The following is a 25,339-nucleotide window of genomic DNA, read 5'->3' as shown; positions in this document are numbered from 1 at the left end:
TTTTTGGCTACTAGGCCAATTTAGGAGGAAAAAAGAATGCCCCTGAAGGGAAATCCCTCTCCTCCGCAATGCATACGGAGGAGAGGGAATGTCCCCTTGCCCCAGCGGCAGAAGTGTTAACCCATGGCCACGATAAATATGGAAGGGAGGCATAACAAGGAGGCAAAAGAGCCGCAGGTTGCCGACCCCTGCTGGTCAAGATTAGGCAGGATAGACCAGGGAGGCGTTAGGCCAGAACATACTACTTGATAGGCCATATCTGGCCTAAGAGTAGTTTGCCCACCCCTGATCTATACAGTTGGTTAGGCAGCTACATGTTAAAATAATTTTTTGATGATATTTTGACATGTATCATCACAACTGTTTAATCTCTACCTAATGTCTACATACAAGATATAGTCAAAATGCCTACTATGGGAGTACAGTGCCACCATATTCATGTCTACATGTATACTAGATAACGCTAAGAAGCTACCAATTGTTTTTTAGATTACAAGACCCAAAAAATTGTATCCTAGCCGATGTCACCGCCCAACATTGTCCAAAAATGTTCATCCCTGTACTAAGTTCTCTTTATTCCAGGGCTCTTACTTTAGTACCTTAGGTAGTATATGACATGTTGCTTGCAGTAGTGCCTCTTGTTGTAACTTTATAGAAAATGTTGGTGGCTGTGAAGATTTTTCTGTGTGCCAGGAAATGCTCATTACATACATCTGTTTCAATGGTAAAAAATATAGGTTTTCTTCGCTTTTGCAGCTGCACAGTACATTCTTTTATTGTACACTCTGCTCTCAGGAACCCCGTGACTGGCTTTCCTGGGTCCAGGAGCCTTGCAAGTATAATGATAGATGTTCCTTTACTTTCATGGTAAAACTTGTCAGCCCTTGTGCTGCCTGCTTTGTACTTATTACAGGTCTATTTCATTTAGAGGCAAACAATTTTTACTTTAATGTTGCTTATTCTTATAGGCATTGAGACCTTAAAACCTTTCTTAATGGATAGAGAATTGTACTACAGCGTTTATAGAGAGTCATGCTAGAGCACAGTGTCATGCTATTGCATTTAATGAGTACAGCAGTGCTTTTCAAAGGCTGGGATTGTAAAGCAGATGTTCCAATACTGCCACCATCTGGGGAGTTTTGTGCTGCCACACAAGAGGATGCTCTGCCCTGGTCCACAGGGGTGACTGTAATTATCTATAAAGACTTTGGACCTGATTTATTAAAGCTCTCCAAGGCTGGAGAGGATATACTTTCATTAGTGAACTGGGTGATCCAGCAAACCTGGAAAGGATCTGGTCCAAAATTCAAAACATTTGCTAGCAAATAGTAAATGACTTTTACTTTTTTTAGTAAAAAAATCCACTCCAGGTTTGCTGGATCACCCAGCTTCATTGATGAAAGTGTATCCTCTCCAGCTTTGGAGAGCTTTAATAAATCAGGCCCTTAAAAGCTAAATATGTAAATCAAACACATTAAGTTTCCTTTTGTGGAATATGTTTCTGTCTGAGCTTATAGTTATTATTTCTGAGGGCCCTACAAGAAGGAAGCACTAAAGGCTTGCGTAGAAGGACTTACTTATGAATGCTGCTTTTTCCATCCAAATCCAGTACTACAATGTTTTGATGTGGGGCATGCATTTGATTTTTTTTTTTTTTTGTCTGCAACACAAATACCCAGCAGACAAATGGAAATGCAACTTACTAGTGGTCATCTATGCCACTGCAACAAAAATATTTGCAAGTGAATTGGAGATTGTTAACTTGCATTGGTAATCGTTACAGAGATAAGAATTGTGGTGAAAAGGATATTGCAGATTTTCTGTTGTGTACCTAGGCTCCTTTGCATGCAACGTGTTATGATAGATATTTTCTTTTGCCAAGATAAAAATGGAAGAATGCGCTACCTCCACAATGGGGAATGCAGAGAAGCTTGTCCTCTTGGTTACTTCATCTCAGAGAACACCTGTGTGCAGTGTCCGGAAAACTGTGAATTCTGCAAGAGTAAAACCAAATGTGATAAATGTCAGAAAAAGTTCTTTCCTGTGGATGGAGTATGTCAGGAGCTGGAATGTGCTGAAGGTACGTCATTGGAGTGGGAACTTATGTGCAATATGACTGCATGTAAGCTACAGTAATTCCCATTGTAACCTAAGCAAAAATCCAGAACCAGACTTCCAAAAAATCATATAGGGAAACTAGATTGTTCTACAAATGTATATTTGCTCATGGTGGAACTGTGCTGTATCTATACTGTCCTAAAAATATTTATATTTAATATGTAATTTTAAAAAAATGTTTCTGATAAAGAATTTAGGTCTCGACAAGGCTGCTATGGACTTAAACAGAAGCATATTTCTAGGCATCCACCGCAATTTAAATATATTGAATCAATTGTTTCAGTAAAATAATGCTAAAGGCTATATCCCTCCACACACAGTGAAAACAGTAGTATATGTTAGCTATAAAGTGAAAAAAGAGATTACAAATATGTTGACAACTGTGGATCCATTCAGGAGCAGCTGAGGTTTTGTATTAATAGTTGTAGCCCTAAAGCATATTATACAACAGAGGCTTACTTTTATTTTTAATCTTCTGTTTATTATATATAGTGGATCTGGTCCCACTAAATAGCACTAGCTTGTAGTGACAGCAATCAGAGCTATCCCTAATGTTGTTCAGAACAAAGAGGCAATAAAACCCTTTTGCAGCATTTTAAGAAATGTTTATTATGGCAAAAATCAATCACAACAACAGCAGAAGATAGTGTCTGGCCCTTCAACAAGTCAATAAGCAGTATAATTGGCTCAACAAAGGACTGCTGTGATTACAATCGACATTTTGCCTTAATAAATAAACCTTGAAGTGGTAAAATGCTGCTTTGTTGTCACTAAAAAAACATGCTACCTCTTACAATGCAAAACTGACCATCAAAGTGTATCCATAAAGAAATCCTCACTAGAGAGAAACTTGGACTCATACCAAACTGTTGATGCATTGCTTACATCACTGATGGAGAAAAAACATAAAGGACTCTCATTTTTTTCATATGCATGTTTATTCTGGTTCAGTTATTGAGTTTCATTTATGCTTTCACTTATGATTAACGCAACTTTCACCAAGATTTGGTAAAAAAAATGTCTTGTATGAATCTTGATTAAAACATTATTTAAAAGTCTCCTTAAACTAGTGTTGTCAGCATATTATCTAGGCAAGTAGTATTTGTGAAATAATAAGTCAGTGAAGCTGTAACCTAGTTTTCTTTTATGAAAGTTTCTTTTTTAAATATTTTAATTTTCTTCCAAGTAAAGACACGGAGGTTCTCAATTTGCAGCCATAATGCTGTGCAAAATACATTAACGACAAACATCAAAAAGTTATGTTTCGATTTTTTTAAAAAATCAATATGTATTAGAGGATTCACTCATACCAATGAGTCAGCTTTCTGTGTTTTAAAAAAAATACCGCCTAGTAATACTACAGTAGTTTTTTTTCTTTGTGACCGTTCCTGCCTGACTAATTCATCCATATATCATCCATATAATCATTCAAATAGTTTGGGGTTTGGAAGGGTGAATCATTCCTTTAAATTATTTTCTCTCTGTGTAATTTAAGCTTAAGCTAATAAGCTCCGTAAACAAAATGGTAATATTTATTAAAGTTATTCATATACAATATTTCATAATAATGTTACTGAAAAAAAAGATGGTGAAGTATGTTTTATCCAAAATATAATAGGTAAAAATATATATATATAGACAAAACACTAGTTAAGCGTTAGTATTTTAATGTTAGTAACTGATTCTCTACCAGGGAATGTTTTAGTAAATGTCATATTCACTGCTTTATAAATTAACCCACCTTTTCACAGACCTTTTCAAGGATTGTCCTTTCAGTAAGCCTAATCAAATTTTCAAACTCATATTTAAATATCCATTCATCCTAGACTCACAATAGTTGGTATCTCCATATATTTTTTTTAATCAGCTTTCACTCTTGTTCACTATTTTTTCTCCCAATTACTCATAAGTATTGAACAAACTGCAGTTCTTACCTGGCTTGATAAATCTACAGCCTAATAAAGTTCATAATTCAAAACACTCATTGTGATAAAAGCCAATGATGCATTCAATAGAGAAAAACTAGAAAAAAAAGAGTTGTTTTATATTTTCATATGAAGCTTGACAACATGTGCTGATTGCAGTACATGGCAAACAAAACCTGACTTGAAATAAGTTACCGGTATTTGTAAATGTTGGAATCATCTTTCCCAGGTTAGCTACAGGTTACATACTTTTTTTTCTTATCTGGTCTTATATGTTTAATATACATTCTCCTATTGTAAATCATTGCAGAATACAGTATGTTGGCAATCTATAAACTAGGAATAGTAATAACAAAAAAGAATCAGGAGAGTCATAAAAGAATCAAATGTTTATGTTTATACAGGAGAAGTTCAAGATCCATACACTGACATATGTGTGTCATGTGCAGAAGAGTGTCGAGAGTGTTCTGCAGGTGAGTTTTTATATAAATTGTCAAAAGCATGCCCACTGTGGGTAGAAAATAGATTTTATCTATTATGACAGGCTCTGAATAACTTGCTGTACAATCTAGGAATGATTTATTAATGCTCTCAGACTGGAGAAGATCCACTATCATGGGAGAACCAAAGTGGTCCAGCAAAATTTTAATGGATGTGAACCAGGATTTAAAGTGTTTACCAACTAAGTCTTGTAGAGCCTCAATAAATTAGGGCCTTTGAGAGACTTACAGACATAAATCGTTTGTTATGAAACTTCTAACAGTAAACCTTCAAATTTAATTAATACATTTCTACACAGCATAGAAAACTGCTTCTTCAGGAAAAAAGAGGCAGTTTATGAATAAGCATATGGTAGATTGTATCAGGACACCTTTCAGCCAACACGGAATCACAGATTACGCATTGATATTAGGAGTAGAAAGAAAAAAATCTCAAACAGTAGGAAAAGGTTCAAAGTAAAGTGGATCTGGAGGAGGACCATGGGAAAACAACGGGAAGACATTTATGTTAAAAGCTGTAACACTGCATGGTGGTATTCAGTCTGTTGAGCTATATGCAACTAGAGATGTGACATAAAACTTGGTATTGCAGAACTTTACAGGTATTTATAACTGATTTCACTTGTACATTACTCCATTGTTCATAGGTGATTGTATTCCAAGAAATATTAGTACACATACACCAAGATGTTCTCTTGATACCAGCTTCAACAAATGAACATTTCTTAGAATGTCAACTGTCGTGTATATCCTTCATTATACATGGCTATGCAGCCATCAGAACTGCAGACTTTTCATACCTGTGATACTCTATGACATGCAGTTTTTGGAAGTAGTGTGTCTGATTTAATAAAGGTCTCCAAGGCTGGAGAGGATAGACTTTCATCAGTGGAGCTGGGTGATCCAGCAAATCTGGAATGTATTTCTTCTAAGTCATTTGCTGTTTGCTTGCAAATGTGTTTAATCCTGGACCAGATTCATTCCATGTTTGCTGGATCACCCAGCTTCCCTGATGTTTATCCTCTCCAGCCTTGGAGAGCTTTAATAAATCAGGTCCATTGTGTCTTGTGAGTTATTTGGATAGAAGCAAGAACTGATGTTTAACATTATCTTGTGTTTAATACAGGGAAATCATAATGCTGAGATGTTTGAAAAATGTGTCTTTTTTAGGTTAGTGAGCATTATCACTAACTTCTCACATTGGGCCGGATTTAATAAAGCTCCATTTCTTGGAAAAGATAGACTAATATGGAAGCAAACTTGGGACAAACATTTGAAAACAATTGCTCATATAATAGGAAATAATTTTAAGAAATTAATTCAAAAGCATGCTGACTTCCAGGTTTACTGGATCACTCAGGTTCTCCCGTAATAGTCTAACTTTGCCAGAGCTTTAATAAATCAGGCCCATGGAATAGTCATATTCCAGTAAAGGACTGACAAGAAAGGGGAAAAGATGCAAAAATTATTATTTAACCCCCCTAGCGTTATTCCCGAGTGTGACTCGGGGTGGATTTTTCATGCAAAAAGCGGTAATCCCGAGAATCGCTAAAAACATTAAAAAAAAAAACTTACTGTGTTCCGTTGTCGTCCCCCGGCATCCTGCTGGTGCTTGCAGCTCCTTGGGACACGTCTTCTTTCGATCTTCAGCCAGCGACTGCAGCAACGGTCTCCGGGGTTTCCTGGTGACGTCGGTGCGGGCGGGAGGAGCAGAGGGAAATTGAAATAGTTTTGTATTGGCTTGAATACAAAATAGCTGTATTAAGTCCAATACAAGGAAATCTTTATATAATATATATATAATTATATTATATAGAAATCATACATGCTACTGTACAGCTATATTACAGTTATATTACGTTTCACTATTTTTATTTTTTAAACAGATTTTTCTGTTTTTTAATTTAAAGTTTATTATTAAATTTATTAAATATTGGCCATATTTCGCTGAGTTAGGAATTATAGCCGACAAAATAAAATACATTTCCATACAAAAAAATGTAATGCTTTTAGCGTGGAAATACAGACAGAATTAGAAAACTAGAGGGGGTTAAGTACAAAAAATATTAAAAATAACATTAATGACTTACACAGCGGTGGCATATCAGATAGCATCTTTCCTTTTTTTATATATCTGGGCCCTGTCACCCACTCTACAAGGCTATCACGAGTCATTATTCCGACACCATGTTCGATAGAGCAACCATGTTGCTCAGGGTGAGAACACATCAATGGCTTGCTCTTGACTCTATGTTTACTACTGCTCAGGAGTTTGTTCTTTCAGTAAATGCAAATACAAACTATGTTTGTAGGTTAGGTACGGCTTTCTAAATTAGCCCTGTAATATGTAAAATGATGATTTAATGCATTAATATTATATTATTATGTTTGGAGACATAAATGGTTCTGTGTATTCTGTACCGTGAATAATATAGTAGTATATACATAAATGTATAAAGATGCAGCAATTTTCACTATACCGATTCACTATGAATTAGTGACTACTACTACTACTACATGGGCTGTATAACGGCTGCTACATTTAAAATGGAAGATGCCCCTAATATTAGTATTACCTTATCATGTTATTTCCTAGCGGTAGTGATATTACTAGCATAGAATTTGTAGGCAACTAGTACATTTTATGTGCTGTTGCTCTCATATTTTGATCTACTGCCTAATATGAATTGTCCTAAGATGTGGTTCTCTTGGCTCATTTATTAGAAGAAAAATTCACTAGTATTTTGGCCACAGCTTTATTTCATGTAACACACACATTTTTTGATCTATTAGGAGCAGATAAAGTCAGTGCCAGCTTGCTCACAACCTTCATTAACTTGGATGCATTAATCAAGTTAGACAGGCAAGACGACATTTATATGTGGGGCTTTGAGCCATAACAATCATACGTAAATCATTTTAATTTGGGTGATGTCTGTTAGCTGAAAACAGATCAACTGTGATACATTCATTTATTACACAATAAGCATCAGGCACTGGCCTTCACCTACCTTACACGTCCAAGTGATTAACAGAAACACTTATTATATGAAGGTGAAAAAGTAAGTGAAATGCAATAGTCAGTAAATGTCAGTTAATATATTTTATACTAAACCTTAAAGTGTCAGAGCAAAATAAAAAAATACCATATCAGAGCATTACTGCATAACATGCACATTTCCCCTTTCTTTATCTTTTTTAAAAGAAGAAATAAACTAAAAATATTTGAGCAGATGTTTTTTTCATTTTTTTTATTTCAGATAACACCGAACGCTGTACCTCCTGCCTAAATGGATATTACCTGTAAGTGTTGCATGTATTATTGTATGTAATACATTTGTTAATACATACACTTTTGTTTACTAAAAGTAATATAATGTGTTGAGGTTCACATGGACAGTCTCCAGGCATTTTTCAGGCTATTACTGCTTGCTTGGAGCCTGTCAGCCATCCTGCAATGTCTGTTACAAATGAACAATCATTCAAGTGATATTCATGTGCAGCCGGCAGGGGGTTGTCAACAGCCCCCATCCATTCTCTATAGGGTAGATGCTGGCATCTTCCACTAGCCTTATTCAGTTACCTGAGGTTAATGAATGGTAACCAAACTGCTCCTGACCATCCATATTAATTACCCTAAACCATTTTATTTCTGCTAGCAGTAAAAATAAGATATTTTTTTGTGAACAGAGAGGGGTTATGTCTATGTCAAATGAATGGAAGATGAATCACATGAAAAAGGGTAAAATACAAGATCTGTATTTTTTAACTTCAGGTGTGTTTTAATGCTGCATAAAATTTTAAAGACCCCTGCTGCCCCTTTTAATATTGGAAATATGCAAGGAGGTGTAAAATTGCTAGAAAGTTTTAACTGATATATATACGTTTCTTCTAGGGAGATTTTCATTTCTTTTTCTTTCACGCATTACCTGAGTAGCATTTAAAACATGTAAAAAGTTCACACAGAATCAAAAAGATATTTTACAGTGAGGACATAGAAAACATTGCCATACAATAATCAGCTCATTCAACTACAGTAAATGGGCAACAAACAGCAGCGCAGTGTACAAAATACAGTATCAAGGCCACAGATGTTAACCTGCCCTTGTTATTTCCAAGATGATTCAAGTGCACACAGTCTAATGCTATAGAAATACATGACCAGTATAGACTTAAAAAATCCAGACCTACACACACAATCCTACATAATGCATACAATCATACTTACAGTACAACACTATAATCATATACAAATGTAACAATACACACAAGCATACATGCAATCAGTACTTTACACACAAACATACACATATCCATCGACAATACACAAAAAAACAATCTGCACATTGCACACAAACATAAATATAGCCCCACACTATTATGACATATACATAAACACAAACATGCATGTGCTATACATACTATCCCAAGCCAACTCCTACCCATCTTAGCATACTTAAAATTTATTAGAAGTTGTCTCTTTTCTGAATCATTAGTTTCCCTCTTCCTGGTCAAAGAAAATGGTCCAGAGATTTTTTCAGGACTGTACAGCTCTCTGCATGTATAGAGGAGGCTGTGGGCAGGTGAGGAACCGCCTGGGCCCTAAGGAATGTGGGGGTCCCGGGCAATTACCCAGTTCCCTCCCCAAATACCAACTCTGCAAGTGGGCAGGACCCACAACGTTCTCATGTGCAGTGCAGGTCTAGTAAAATCCATGATGTCTTTGGAGAGAGCAAGACCATTTCAGCAAAAAAGAGTAAATTTAGAGCCCTGCAGCAGGAAGAAACTAGGAGGAATAGGGTAAGTATTGCTGGTCATTCCTCTACTCGAAGCAGTAATTATTACAACTGTATCACAACAGTCTTCTACCTGGAACAGAGACAGGCCTCAGATGTGTTCAAGGGCATGCCTTTTGTTGGTGTAGTGATACGTTTAAGTAACACTGATATTTATATATATATATATATATATATATATATATATATTGTGACACCAAGGCAGGATTGGAGGTGGAAGAGGGATATATTTGCCCAAGATTCCTCTTTTATGTGAAGTAATTTGCCCAAGATTCCTCCCCTGTGTGAAGTAGCAGGTGGAAGACTCTCACCTGTGAAGAAGCACTGAGGGTGGGGATATAACAGAGCCAGGAGCTCAGTCAGTAGCTCAGTTCTGTTTGGAGACACAGACAGGGGTCTGTGTGAGTTCAGCTTGGCTTGGAGACACAGACAGGGGTCTGTGTGAGTTCAGCTCTGTTTGGAGACACAGACAGTTGGACTGTGTGAGTGAGGGGCGCTGTGTGAGGAGCTCTGCTTGGAGACACAGACAGTCATTCTGTGTAAAGGGGGCTCTGCTGAGAGACTCAGAAAGTCGGTCTGGGTGAGTGAGCTCAAGTCAGTCTGTGTGAGTGAGCTCAAAAGTGAGTGGAAGGTTGCTGAAAGCTTGGTTTTTAGCTGACAGGGAGAAGCCCTCCAGCTGATAGACAGGGACGTCTGATGTATAGTAAGTCCCGGACAGGCAAGGTTTTCTTTTGCTGTTTTGTTATTTTATCTGCAACCTTCAATAACCCTGGCTGCAAGCCAGCTTAAGGCTGATACCTCGTGTGTGATCTGAGTTGGATGAACCAGACAAGTGTCCTTTGACCCAGCAATGGCGATCCTGAGTGTAACCCCTTACAGTATATATATATATATATATATATATATATATATATATATGGAGAGAGAGAGAGAGAGAGAGAGTAATATAACTATGTACAAGGTTTTTAACATTGTTTAATATGTTGCAACTGTTTGTGTAAATACCATATCTGGATAAACAATAATTCACATCCTCTTATCAAATAAAGCACCTTCTATATTTATAATCTTTTCTTTTAGTTGTGTGCTCAGCTTTACTACACTTTGACAGTACTTAGCCTTTTTTATCTATATGTATGAATGTTAAACCTGGTGTGAAAAATGCTGTAACATTCTACATACATACATACTAATATACATTCTAATTGTATATTCTTTATTCTTATCCACTTACAAATAACAAAAGTAAGTTAACCGAAGAAAAAGCTAAATTAAATCAATTATTGATATAACTACCCTTTACTTCAGCACCAATTCCTTTAGATACACTTGCAGAAAATTCAGGAACTTTGTAGGATTATAGTCAGGTGTATGACTAACTAGTTATAACAAACAGGTGCAAATGACCATCATTTGCATATAAAGTTGTAACTGAAACAAAAACAACTGTTTAGGGGGCTTACAACTGGAAGTAGAACAGGCAAACTTCACTAGCAAGGTTGTGGAAGACAGTTTCATGATACAGGTAAGTCACAATGGCAAGTCTGAGCACAGCAACAAACACAAGGTAGTTATACTATATCAGCAAGATACCTCCCTGGCAAAGAGTTTAAAAAAGCTGTCAAAATGTACTGTTCAAGCTCTTTTTAAGAAGCACAATAAAATGGGCTATGTTGAGGGCCACAGGCGTAGTGGTCAGCCAAGGAAACTTAGTGTGGCAGACGAAAGACACATCATACTTACTTCCCTTCAAAATCAATAGATGTCCAGCAGAGCCATCAACTCAGAACTGGGACCCAGGTACACCCATCTAGAGAAAGCCAGGCAAGTTTGGACAGAAAAGGCAACTGCCTCAACTATTCAGGAAATAAGACGAACTGGGGTCAAGAAAAATGGCAGTTGGTGCTCTTGATTGATAAATTAAAATTTTAAATATTTGGCTGTAGCAGAAGGCAGTGTGTTCACCAAAGGGCTGGGGAGTGGTATAATATTCAGTGTCTGCAAGCAACAGTGAAGCATGGTAGAGGTTTTTGGCAAGTTTGGACCTGCATTTCTACAAATGGAGTTGGGGATTTGGTCCGAAATAGTGGTGGCTCTAATGCTGAGAAATACAAGCAGATACTTATCCATCATGCAAAATCATCAGGGAGGCATCTGAGTCACAAATTTCTTCTGCAGCAGAACAACAACCCCAAACATGCAGTAAATGTCAATAAGAAATATCCTAAATGTAAAAGAGGAACAAAGAGACCTGGAAGTGAACTAATATTGTTTTTAAGGCAAAGGGTGATCACACCAAATATTGATTTGATATAGATTTCTATTCCTAGATTGTAAGCTGTTCAGGGCACGATCCTCTCCTCTTCCTGTGTCACGGTCTGTCACCCCTATTTATTGTACAGCGCTGTGTAATTTATTGGTGCTAATTAAATCCTGTTTATTAATAATAAACATTTACTTTACATTGGTTAATGAAAGTATTTTTAGTTTATAGCATTTTTTCACACCTGCCTAAAACTTTTGAAAAGAGTTGTAAACATTTTTTAAAAATATATGATTGATGCAATGCTTTTGCTGGTTTAAGAGAAATGATCATTAAACACATTTTATGATTTTTCACCTGTTACATTTTTTATTATGAAAGTTTGCTGGCTACTGTAGTATTAGACATTTCAACTATTTTCACATTAAACATTTTTTGACTGGTATGACTTAAAATATATTTTATTGTGCAGATATGAGAATTCCTGTTACAAGGTTTGCCCAGATAAAACATATAGCAGAGATTTATTATTGAGCTGTTTTCCATGTGCACCATCATGTGTGAGCTGCACTGAAGACGAATGTCTGTACTGTGATGAAGATTTCTTTTTGAAAGGTAGGTGTTCTGCATTTAGTTTAATTGACAACAGATATTAGCACAATAAATTATTTAGCTTTAGACTGTATAATCCATAGTATATATACTGGCAAGATGTTTATCCAATTCCGATATACCTGTCCTTGACCACCCAATGGTTGACAGTAAACAGACATTATGTCTATGTTTTTACTGTACAACTTGACTGACCACACACATGTGTATATGATATGCAAAAAACACAAGTGATAATAAAACCTAAAAGTATATTCTTCATTATTTTTAAAAATTTATCACGTGAAGATGATACTATATTTGTAGACATTTTTATGTACTTCAATTTCCTTTTCTCTCAAAGTATTTGTGTGTTTTGTCTACTAGTTTCCATTGATTCATTCAAAAAATTAACCTGTTGATATTATAGGAAAGCCAAAATTGATTGGGGAAATTGTAATATATCAACCCCGTACTTCATAATTGTATGCTGAGATATTGTATTGTATATTTTTATTTAAACAGATGGGTTTTGCGTAAGTGACTGCGGCCAAGGCTTCTATGCTGATGACATAGACAGAGAATGTGAGATGTGCTATAGGACATGCGAATCTTGTTCTGGACCAGACTATGACGAGTGTATAACTTGCAAAGATGATTTTCAGTTGCTAAATGAAAAGTGTGTAAATCCATCTATCAAAGAGCCACCACCAGGAGCATACTGGGATGGTATGTTACAAAAATGTGTTTATTTATGTTGTGCTAGGCATTGTTATATCATAGTCTGAAATAAGCAATTTAACACTTTTTTACATCACTACTTCCAAAGCAACGCTAGTAATATAGCGAGGAAAACATTTCCTTTCTCTTTCACTTTAGTAATCAGTCATTATAGTAAAATTCTGCACATGTTGAGAGGCAACAGCAGATAGTCTGAGCAGTGCGACAGTCAAAACATTAGGAAAGTACTGACGTTGAATGATGCTTGAACAAAGATAGTACTGGCCTTGTAGAACTAACGCATCATCATGTAGCTCCATACATTGTACATGTCTAAATGGTCTTATTTATTAAGTAACTAAAATGTAATCTATAGCAGTCATTTCCCCTACTGTGATATGTTCTCAATAAATTCAAATCTGTGAATTGCTGCATTTTACATAATTTTTCCTACCACTGCATTATTCTGCCCATCTTCTTCCTGCAGCAACACATTGGTACAGTAGTGATCTATTGCTCAATGATAACATCATGCAACAGATTATTTTATGTTATCTGCAAATGTGAATAAGGGTTTTAAAACCTTCACCATCTAGTACCCTCTTGAAGCTAAATCATACAATTTATTTTTGTTATTATTATTAGCATCATCATTGTGGCCAAGGAACACAATCGGTCCTCTAAATGCATTTATTGCATGAATCTCAAACACTAAAATCATATACAATTACATTCCTTTTTTGTGCATAAGCTGTGATGTAGTAAACATCTCAATTAAAAAGCAAACTTTAACAGGGCTTTGCCACTTATTATGCTTGGAAAATAGATAATTTTCAGCTAGTCCACAAGAAACAAAAAAAAAAAAGTGACAGAAACCAACATTTTATAGTATTAATAGGAACATCCAAATCCTTTAAGGGAAAAAAATCTAAGCGTAACATAGGTAAAACATCTTAAAAATTACTGTGTTCATCTTGACCATATGCAAGCTTCCTTTAAAAAGATTAAGAATTATTCTAGAATGCTTTTATTTTTACTTCACATCACAAGTTTTCTGTACATTTTGTTTTGCTATCCCAGTGAAAACAATGCCACTAGCAGTGTAAGTGGTGCAGGAAATATTTAAATATCTGATCTTTGTGTGTTATGTGAGGTGTCTCAAAAATATAAAATCACCCTGCCAATAAAAGAAATGTACATCTTCACAGATGCAACTGAAAATAATATTTTCAGATAATCTGAGTCCCTGAGAACCCTGAAAGGTTTTCAAACCTCACATACATTTCCGTCTATAAAACTGATGTTCCATCACCATTATCATTTCCTGCTGCAGTGCTGCCTCTTGGGATGAGATGTTACAATTGATGTCAGGTGCAGTTACTAGAAACGCTAATGCAGTTTAACCCATCATAAAGGCAATTTTCAACAAGAATCCCCTTTGGTGTACAAAGAAATGTTAAATTGTTAGTTAGATCCTAAATGAAGTGTTTCATTATTTGTTTTACAAAGAACTATTCTTGTAGCAATGTACTTCCAAAGTCCGTGTGTTTTCTGGTTGTGTGGCAAACCCATTCTGGGCAGAGAAACAAGTTAAAATATATTGTATATGAAGTGACATACTTAGTGTATTTGACTGCCAGAATATATTCTATATATATTAAAATTATTTCCAGTACAAATTATGAAACTACAGCAATACTAATAAGGGCCAGAAAGATATAGACAGTGAAAATATTTATCTGAACAGTGTTCATGTAATTATTCCAGTATAAAAACAAAGAAACAGCAATTTTTGTTATCTCAATTTTGACAATGATGTTACTAGACTGGAGGTGGGGGGAAATGGGCAACAGCAAAACTCAAAAAATATAAAAAAGTTGGCAGTTTTTCCATTCTTTCCCTACTCCAGCCATTAGCTGTTGCGCACTTTGCCCAAGGACATACACTCTATTATTATTATTATTATTATTATTATTAATAAACAGGATTTATATAGCGCCAACATATTACGCAGCACTGTACATCTAATTTAGTTTGGGCTCATTTTGATATTTATGGTACATTATTGAACATGTTTAAATGCCCTTTATGTTGCATGCTGTTCTCCTTTTCAATAAATTGAAACACATTGAAAATGAATAGGCTGCCATTGTTCACTAATATGCTAAACAAAAAAACTTTTTTCCAAGGTACTACCTGTGTGTTGGGGTGCTATTTAAAATTAATGACACTGCAATGCAACAGTACATGGTAAGTGCATTGCCACACACTGTAGTGTGCACATGTTGTACACACTCTGTATGGGCCATAAGTTCACTTCAGTCACTTAGCTATATATTTTTTATGATAGAATATGTCTTAGAAAGTACTACAGACAAAGTACAAGTCTATAGGTCAGGGATAAAGGACAGGTGCTTTGTAAAGCAATGTCTATTTAAATAAAATTATTTTACAGAGTCTACATCTTATAATGAATTCAGCAATATTTAATTTACCATAATCCTGTCAACATTTTGCCTAATTTGACCAATCAGTAAAAATTTAGGCAAAGGTTACTTGTGGTAAATCAAGCATGTCAAAACAACCAGAAGACTTAGAGTTAGGCTACATACACACCTGCAAATATTGTCGTTGGAAAGGATCCTTCACGATCCTTTCCAATGACTAAGCACTGCACGATGCATGAACGAGTGTTGTACATACAGCACCATTCTGCTCTATGGAGAGGGGAGGAGGAATGCGATGGAGTGGCACCCTGCTGAGCGCTCCCCCTATTTTTGTTCCATAAGGATTGTTCATCATCTGTGGATCCGCCAGGACAGTCGTTCAGATGATGGATGACGGGCGCTGTACACACGTCAGATTCTCGTCATATATAGGCCCTGAGCCAATTATTGGACGAGAACCAATGGACATGGACCCTTTGCCTCCTCTAACCTCCCCTACCTCTGAGCCTCTCTGTTGGTTAGATTAAAAGACAAATGTGGATATTTGGGAGATGGAAAGGGCCAGAGAGGAAAAGTCAGGATTTGCATATTGAATTTAGCTGCCTGTAATGCTGGACGTACTAACTAATTTTTTGTTGAATGTATTGTAGCTTTTCATTGTGTACATTTTCATCCTATGGTCAGTTTGCATTGCCTAAAGCAGAAATAAACCCAACATAAAAAAATCACAGTTACCGTCAATCCCGTAGATCAGTGTATCGGTCGTGAGGTTTCTCCCATCAGGTCCTGCGTCGACCCGGTATCTGTCTTTAGCCAGGCGCCGACACCTTCTTCTCTTTTCTTCCATGTTCTTCTTCCTATGCTACGTAACATAGATTGGGGAAAAACTTGCCAATCTCACTAGGAGGTATCCCAGGCGGCTCTTCACTCCCATTCATTCTTGATCGCTTAGAATTGTTAGTGTTTTTGTAAAGTGCAACACACTTTTTAGAAAAAAAAAAGGTGTTGCACACAAAAACACTAACAAACAAAATTTTTACTTTAAACAAAATAGTTGTGTAACGTAAAAATTCTGAGTTTAGGTATGCTTTAACGGTGAGAAAAAGCCGAACCCTGCACATTCTTTATAGTAGTCACCCTTCATTCAGGGTTGTTCTTTGACAAGTTAGCATTTAATGGTGTTTTTCTGCTCTAGGAATAAATCATACAATTTCACATGACATAAAAAACAAAAACATTATATCATTCTGACAGTCACACTGTGCAGATAATGATCATAGTCTCAGAAAGGCGTGTTTGCATATTTAAATGCTTGAAAGGAGCTATTTACAAAAAAAAGTAGCTATTATAATGTTATGCTTTTCATTCTATACATCCTCAGTACAATAGAGAGCTGTCTCATTTAATAAATGGCACTAAGCTAGGTATAAACCAGACTGTGTAGTAGGATATCCTACTGCAGGGCACATTCTGGTAAGGGAGAACACAACACACAATGCTAAAAATGCATTATTTATTATTTCCTTGTACTTTGCATTTTATTGTATATAATTCTGGTGTAGTCACTGTTTAGGCAGAGGCATTAGAACAAAGGTTTCCATCTGCATCCCTACCTGTTTCTATTGTTGCCAGTTTCTTTTCACCATTCTGTATTCCCCTTTCATCTACTTTATGCTAGAAACATAAGGGATGAGGGTTCATCTCTTTGTCTGTAGGTACCAATTCTTGTATACAGGAGATGTTCAACCCATACTGACCTTTAATGTAGGGGGATCATTTACATCTTTGTTGTATGGCTCACTTACACCTTTGCTTTTCTTTTGTAGGATCTTGCATTTGTCTAGTAATAAATGAGCATTGAGTTACAAATAGCATACATAATATTTATTAAATACAGTTTCTTTAAGCCTTTAAAATTAAAGATTTTAATGACTCCTTAGGCAAAATGTGTTTTTTGCCTGGTTTTAAATAGTGTTAAGAAGGGGGCATTGCTTTCTTTTTGGGAGAATACCCCTTGCTTTTTTTCACAAGGACAGGAAGAAATCTCAGCACAAATACAGCAAAAATAACTATTTTAATAAGAGTGGAGAAGAGCTAGAATCTACTTAAAGCAAGCTTTTATTGTTTTGTTCTTATTTAAGATTTCACCTTCCGACCTTAGTGGCAATGTTGCCCCCAGGACAGGTAGTTAAATATTTCCAAAGCAGAGACAAAACAATATAAAACTGAGAAAGGAATGAATATTTTGCCCATTCAATGCTAAACTAAAAAATGCTTTAGCTGGAGTTAAAGATACAGAACACTGAACAAACTATATAGCACCCAGCAGTGTAGAACACCTTCATTATTCAATTATCACACAATAGCTCCCTGTATCAGTGTATGACAATTCTAGTTGTAGAGCTGTGATTGATATGTGGTTTCATAGTAAATACAATGGCATCCAGATGGGTATAGGGTCAAATTGTCATCTTTGTTTAGCAATGCCACTGAAATAAAAAGTGCTTGTTGTGGTATATCTGTTTTGACAACTGTTGTGAAATCACAATTTGCACATGGATGTAATAATAAGTCTTATTTTGAGCTGGCATTGCAGTATATTTTTAGTTGGGGATCCTGAACCTGCCAGTGCAATTTTATGAAATATTTTTGATAGTAAAAAGTAAACTTGAAAAAAGCAACATCAGTGCACTATCACACACTGGGGGTACAGATGGTGTTATGCTGTCACCTAGTGGACAATCTCAAGAACACACCAGACTTTAAAAAGCTTCAAATCACCTAGAATGCATAAGTAATATTTCATCTATTTGCTGTGAGTGTGGATTATTTGTTAAGAGAATACAAAAATGTTAAGTCAGCAAAATTATTGTTCGTAAAAAGGAAGCTGTTATAAATTAATGATCAAATACCTGCTGACAAGGTTCCCTTAATATGGACTGGATATCCAAAATTAACACAGCTTCATTCTGTTTACTGTGCCAAATACACCAATAAACCTTTTCAAATAATGAAATACATAATTTGAAGTGACATTTGTAGTAATGCACTTTTCACTAGATGTGGCTCAGTGTATAACAGACTTATCAAGCCTTGCTCATCATAAGAATATTGTCTATATTCCAACACCCAAATCAAGTCCACATTATCCTAACATAGGAGAGGCCTTAGAAGCAAAATCAAATGGAATCTAAACCATCCACTGTGCTCAAAGAATACATATATCACAGTGTTTGCATCCACAAAATGTGTTGTAATTACTGCTAGGGCGGTGTTTTTCAACCTTTTTAACATGGCCGAACATTTGAAATAACATTCAAGTCTTTAGGAACCCCTGTTATAATTACTATACCTACAGCTCACAGTATATTATTGTGGTGGTCAGTAGGAAAAATGCCTTATAATATTGTTGGGCAGTGGGATGGATGTCATCCTTACAGATAGCCAAAAACATAAATGGTGATCTGACTATAGCTGTATTTGCTGGATATTTACCTTCACATTCTGTCCAGAGGAAAGTGTTGTTACTAGGACAGGAAGTGAGGGCAAATCTCCATTTTGAAGGTAAGGACAGCAATTAATACCCAGCAGAAGCTTTAGACAACCTATGCATCACACATATTGGCCAAAATTCTTCTGAAAGACCTTTACCAGGCCATGGTGGTCTTCTATCTCTTTTTAAATGGTATACACATTAAACACAGTACTTTATTTATAGTTTGTGGGTGGGAAAAAATCTGTGTTGTAATAATCAAAGGGCGTCCTTCAAATAATTGTGCCAGTTTGTGAAATGTATGATTCTACTGAACATGTAAAATGTCCTAAAATCAATGTTTTTCTTAACAGAATATGCACGTGTGTTTTCACCATGTGATGAGATTTGTAAGACCTGCAATATATCTGCCAATACCTGCACCTCATGTCATCTAGGTAAGTCCATATTTCGGCTTCTTTTTAACATTCCAGAGCAGGGAAATTCCTTGGCTTGTATTATATATCACCATTAAAAGATACATATGTGTTGAATTTATGCGTTAATGCGTTAAAGTGTTTCTTCATAAGAAAGAAAAACTCAAATCCATTTGGTGGGCCTTCAGGTGGTACTAAAATGGATCTTCTCCTATGATCTAACTAAATTATCTAAACTTATAATTTCTTGTTGTGTGCCTTGGAATCTGACAAAGAATGGGGATGGCGAAAAAAACTGTTTAGTATATTCCTGTATTGCTTGGGTATACAATACATTTCAGGAAAAGGGAGCAGGCATGTGCTATGCTTTTTTAATGTTTTTTTATTTGGAAACATATTAGACTCTGCTAGCTGTCTGCACCTGTTGGAACTAAAGCTCACCTTACCTGCTACAAGTAGATTTTGTAAAATGAGTGCAAATGAGCACTAAAATTAACCAGTGACGTTCTTTTATGAAAATATTCTAATGCATTTATTTCACCTGCAGGGACATTTCTCCATGATGAGAGCTGCATTAAATCATGTCCGCCGGGGACCTTTAGCAATACAAAGGACAGACGATGTGAAAGATGTTCAGAAGGCTGTGAGATGTGTGCAGAAAACAACGAGTGCCTACAGTGCTCACATGGCATTCTGCATGCTGGGAGATGTTATAAGAGCTGCCCTGGGTAAGAAAATACTTTATGACCTAGTCCATTATACAGACCACCTGGGAATTGATTTGTATGCTTTGAAGATATATTTTCTAGTATCATTGTCAGAAATTAGGGATTCATAACAGATTTGTTCTGTGTCATTAAAAATCAATTCATCAATAAAAGGTAAGTTTAATTATTAATGAAGCTGAGAAAACCAATTTATGATAGGACATGACAGAGAAACATGTTTCCTGAATTCTATGTCTAAAAGCAAATATGCAGGTTTTGTTTTCAGGAGTCTAACAACAAACTCCTGTTAACAGTAAATAAAAGCAGCAGCACCTAAATTAAAAATGAGCTCTGAAATATCACAGTGTGTACCATATACAATATAAAAACAGCTAAACCAAAGTTCTGATTGTTTTCCCTTACTTTATAACTGACACTGGGTCTTAAAACGTACCTAAACTCAACATTTTTACTTTATATACAAGGACATATAGACAACTCTTCTATATAAAGTAAAAATGTTGTTGTTGTTGGTTTTTTTTTAAAAGAAAAGGTGGCAGCACCACCCTGTTAAGACTTGATCCCCGCAGCAAAGAGGAATTCCAGAACGACATGGAACTGGGAAAGACCAGCACCATCGAGGGGTCTGATTTTTAGTTTAGTTACCTGGGTGATCAGGACAGGGACTCTGATTACCATTATACCATGCATAAAATTGCTAGTGTCCAATGCAGTGTTAACCAGGATTTTGTGTAACCATCGGGTTCCTCCAGAGGTTGCTGGGGGTTCCTTTTCCATAGAGCAATTTGTGAACCTGGTCAGTTTACCTGACATCAATGATCTTTTTGGCTATCTGTAAGGGTGACATTCCCACTGGCCAACAATGTAAGAGACATTCTTCCCATTGACCTTCACACTGATATACAGTAAGTTGAGAATATAGTAATTATAGAAGGGGTTCCCTAAGACCTAAAATGTTTTTCAAGGGTTCCCCCATGTTAAAAAGATTGAGAAAGGCTGATCTAATGTGATCTGATATCTTGAGCATTGACAATAATTTACCCCCTATACAAATCTATAAATCATTCTATATAAATCAGGGTATAAGACATTCTATCAAACATTCTGACTGAAACACATAGACCTGGCAGATTCCCACAAGGGAATGATTGAGGGAATGTTTTATAAATAGTAGCCCCTATAAGTAGAAACTATTTAAACCTTATGTTAACCTTCAGGCCTGCTTTAAACTGATCAGGGTGTGCATAACTTTTTAAATTATAACATTTACCCAAGCAAGGGCAGTGGAGGGGCTTGGGGGTTTGCACTTTTGACTGGGGTATTGCAAGGCCCACAAAGGGCATCATTTATGAAATATGGATGCTAGATAAATGAGTAAAATAACTGCATAAATACAAAGTAGTTTAATAGCAAGTAGGTTGCTATTTCTTACAATCATCAAAAATATTATTTTTAAATTTGTCCACCCACAATTCAATGTGCATTCACCACATGGTGGACACGGCCACATACGGTAACTGCTGGTTGTATAAATTGTTTCAGGTGTTTGTGTTCTGAATTGTTCTTTAATTTAGATTTATGGTAACAGATGGTTTTCTTTCCTATCATGCACAGAGGTTTCTTTAGCCAGGGAGGAGGCTGCACAAAATGTAGCAAGGACTGCAACACCTGTGATAAATCTGCAGACTACTGCCTGTCATGCCATGCACCTAAAGTTTTGGAGTTATCTACATGTAAAAGTGATTGCTCCTCGAGGTTTGTGAACGTTAATGGTGTCTGCCGACACTGCCCTTCCAGCTGCCTGTCATGTGTTGATGAAGAAACCTGTACAGGTACTGTTTATCACTTGTTAGCTACTAGTAAAGGATGAAAATGGGTTACCTGGTGGTAGTTAGTCACATTCACCTGGACTTCTTCAGTAATGTTTAAGGCTTTTTACCATTCATCTAAATAGCTTGTTCAGTTCTATTACGTGTCAGGAATATACCCCAGCATTTACAGCCACAAAGGTAACTCATCCAGATTAATACATGAACATGGTGTCATTTAATGTCATTTAATGACAGTCATCAGTTGACCAAGCATGTGACAGGAGATATAAAAGCAAAACCACCTTGTTCTGTTTCCATTACCCAATAACCATGGTGCCTCAAAGTCCGACACAGATTTATAATGCTGGAGATACATAACTGAGGGTGTGAACTGTTGTCAAATAGATTGGGTAGGGATGGTAAAATGTATTTTTTACGTACATTGTAAATCGTAAATTGTGGGTGTTATGTTCCGTTGACAGATGGGTTCAATGTCTTCCATGTCTGTTTGAGGATAGTTGTTTTAGTTTGACATAGGTAGCTCCTTGACCTTTTGCAAACCAGCTACCCTCCGTTTCCAAAATGTGCGCCCCACTATCCTCAAAAGACATGAAAACCTTTGTAGACATTTGTATAGTAATATCACTGCCTAACCCTTTAGCCAGATATCTGTATTTGTGTATTTATACAGGTAGTACATAACATAGAATTTCTAACATTTTCTAATTAAAACCAATAAACAGTACACCTATTGTTGTTTTCAAAAGGTGGTCAATGCTTTCCTTTACCAATGTACACAGTTTTCTGCATGTATTGACATTCACCTGCAACTCTTACCATTTTAAGAAATGTTTTATATATATAATAATAACCTCTTAGCGTTATGTCTCCTCTTTCAGAATGCATACCAAATTACTTTTTACTTAAAGACAAATGTATAAGCACTTGCCCTGATGGTTATTATGGTGAAGATGGTAGCTGTTTACTTTGTGATGGCATGTGTGCAAAATGCAATGGACCTGATCCAGATGACTGCGAGAAGTGTGCTAGTTCCAGCTTTTTCCTATATAATGGGGAATGCTTTGGGCGATGTCCAGAAGGAACGTTTTACACATCTGGGGAAAAGTTTTGTCAAGGTACAGTAAACTGTTTAGTTCTAAAGCTGGATTTTGAATCTTTTACTACCCATGCAGCATATATTTTGACAGAAAACAATATGGCAGAGGAAAACTGAACTCCAGCCCTACCTTACCAGTCTTGCACAGTTATACAGACTCCTCTCATGAACTAAAATCCCCTAAACAAATTTTTATTTAGCACATACACCTTCCTTAATAATTCCTATTTTGAGAGAAGTAATTTCTATTTAAAAATGACTATGACGATTTTATCTTTTCAATCTATCAAAATTAGGGACTCTGTCCACTACCACTGTGCACTGCATTGTGAAAAACACAGCATGTTGGTGTGCAGGGCGGCCCATTCATTTAAAGGGACTGGCCAACTGACCATAGAAAACAAAAATGTATTGCTTGCTACATTTTTAAAATCACACTATATGGTAACTCACAGCACTACACTTTAGAGTGTTGGTAAGGTGCATTTGCGGTGCCATGAATGTTGACATACTGAGTATAGGTTAGCTTTAATACCATTTTTAGGGTTAACATCTATTTTATACAATGTTCATTACAAGGTGCTACCAGAACTGGTGTCCCCATTGTTTGATTTTTCAAAGAATTCCAAATTTTGGGATTTGTAATCACTTCATGAGCGGATGGTCACCAGTCCTAAAATGATAAGAAAAAAACTCTTTCCGCCATACACCTAACAAAAATGTGTAGAAATGTTTTTACACATATTAGATATACTTTTTGTATTGTAAAACAACTGCATGTGTACTGGTAACATTTATTATAAATATATATTATCATTTATTTGTGATTATTCTTTTTTCTCAGAATGTGACAGCACATGTAAATCTTGCCATTCATTCAAGACTTGTGAGGAATGTAAAGATGGTTTAGTTAAAAACAGCCAAGGTCACTGTGTGTCATACAAGGAGTGTGACATCCACGAATATAAGGATCAACATAAAGGTTGCCTTCCTTGTCATAAGAAATGTTCGAGGTGTACAGGAGCCAGTCAACACCAATGCTTAAGCTGCAAAGAAAGCTACTACCTGCTTGGTGAGTATGACCGGAGGCCACATGAGAACTGAGGAGCTTTTACGCAGAAATATTAACATCAAGCAATTTTAGAACTATTATACTTTATTTGTAATAAACAGCGGAAAGGGAGAAAGGGAAGAAAGGAGGGAGGGGTGAAACGGAAGGGGAATAACTGGAGGAATTATTTCAGTGGCAAATATTCTGTGAGCTGTAGATGTTGGTAATTCTACTGTTATTACTTCCTTACTGGATTTCATCATCTCCATTTAACATATCCACCAAAAACTATTGATAACAAAAAAAATTTCTCCGATTAAGGGCCCAAAAACGACCAAGGTAATAATGTGCACTGGACATGTCACTGCTCAAGAGAGAGTTTTCTGTGCCTTGGAATGCACTTTTTTAATCACTTATATTTTTATGTCCACCCACTGTCATCCAACAAACTAATTGTAGAATATACCTACCTCACAGACACAGGAAAGTCTTCAGAAATGTATCTAATGGTTACTGCAGTCTCCAGGTAAAGGCCGACAGAGCAAAGTACACAAAGTACTAAACACGGTAATACTTTATCTAGTGCAAGGCATAGGGAAGGTATAGGCATGATCATTATGGGAACACTTCACCATGCATCCCTCCATATGCTTGATCATGTGACACCAGATCACATGACCAGGTGTAGGAACATACCTCCCAAATTTTGGCAAGAGGGACACTTTTTAACTGAACGTATGTTGGCAAATGGCCCTCGCCACTCCCCCATTTTGCAGACCATAAAAATCAATATACCAAAAAAATCTCTTCCTTTAGGTTTTCAAAATAACAAATAATAACTTATTACAGGCTGGATAAAAGATTTAGTGCAAAATGACACTAGGGAAGTATGCAAACAAAACATTGAAAGGTGACCCTTTGCATACAGCCTGCACCTCTGCTTGGCATATTCTACTTTGAATTTAAATGGTTTTCAATAAATTATTATGGAGCCAGTAGAGGAGAGGAACAAGATGCAGGTGTGACTCCCCAATCTTGTTTCTGATTTTTGGACAATGTTAATTTTTCAGATTCCTCCTGTGTAAATAAATGCCCTGATGACCATTATCCAGAAGATGAAGAAAAGCGATGCATTCCCTGCCATAGCACCTGCAAGACTTGCAGTGGAAGACGAAGCAGCCAATGCCTGTCCTGTAAAAAAGGATGGTACTCTCTGGGTCATAGCTGTGTACAGCACTGCATCTCAGGGTAAGTTATATTTTGGAAGTGTCTGGTCCTTTCTGCTGCTGGTAATAGATTAGATTTGACTGCTAAACAGTTCCCAGTAAGCAGACCTTGGGACTTCCTCTATAGTGATATAAAG

The 25,339-nt window shown here is 36.3% G+C and overlaps 1 protein-coding gene across 1 annotated transcript in view; it reads left to right on the top strand.

Moving 5' to 3' along the window:
- PCSK5 (proprotein convertase subtilisin/kexin type 5) overlaps nucleotides 1-25,339 on the top strand; it is a 201,788-nt gene that overhangs the window by 163,950 nt on the left and 12,499 nt on the right. The window contains exons 23-33 of the mRNA XM_072404133.1: nucleotides 1,883-2,080; nucleotides 4,448-4,516; nucleotides 7,804-7,846; nucleotides 12,075-12,217; nucleotides 12,719-12,922; nucleotides 19,207-19,290; nucleotides 19,817-19,997; nucleotides 21,612-21,829; nucleotides 22,708-22,944; nucleotides 23,770-23,997; nucleotides 25,047-25,224. Of these exons, the coding sequence (XP_072260234.1) occupies nucleotides 1,883-2,080; nucleotides 4,448-4,516; nucleotides 7,804-7,846; nucleotides 12,075-12,217; nucleotides 12,719-12,922; nucleotides 19,207-19,290; nucleotides 19,817-19,997; nucleotides 21,612-21,829; nucleotides 22,708-22,944; nucleotides 23,770-23,997; nucleotides 25,047-25,224 (1,783 nt within the window). The remainder of the gene's footprint in view (nucleotides 1-1,882; nucleotides 2,081-4,447; nucleotides 4,517-7,803; nucleotides 7,847-12,074; nucleotides 12,218-12,718; nucleotides 12,923-19,206; nucleotides 19,291-19,816; nucleotides 19,998-21,611; nucleotides 21,830-22,707; nucleotides 22,945-23,769; nucleotides 23,998-25,046; nucleotides 25,225-25,339) is intronic.

Source organism: Pyxicephalus adspersus, chromosome 3, assembly GCF_032062135.1.
Source record: "Pyxicephalus adspersus chromosome 3, UCB_Pads_2.0, whole genome shotgun sequence".
NCBI lineage: Eukaryota > Metazoa > Chordata > Amphibia > Anura > Pyxicephalidae > Pyxicephalus > Pyxicephalus adspersus.
Note: the sequence above shows the minus strand (reverse complement) of the source record. Positions and strands in the feature narration are given on the sequence as shown.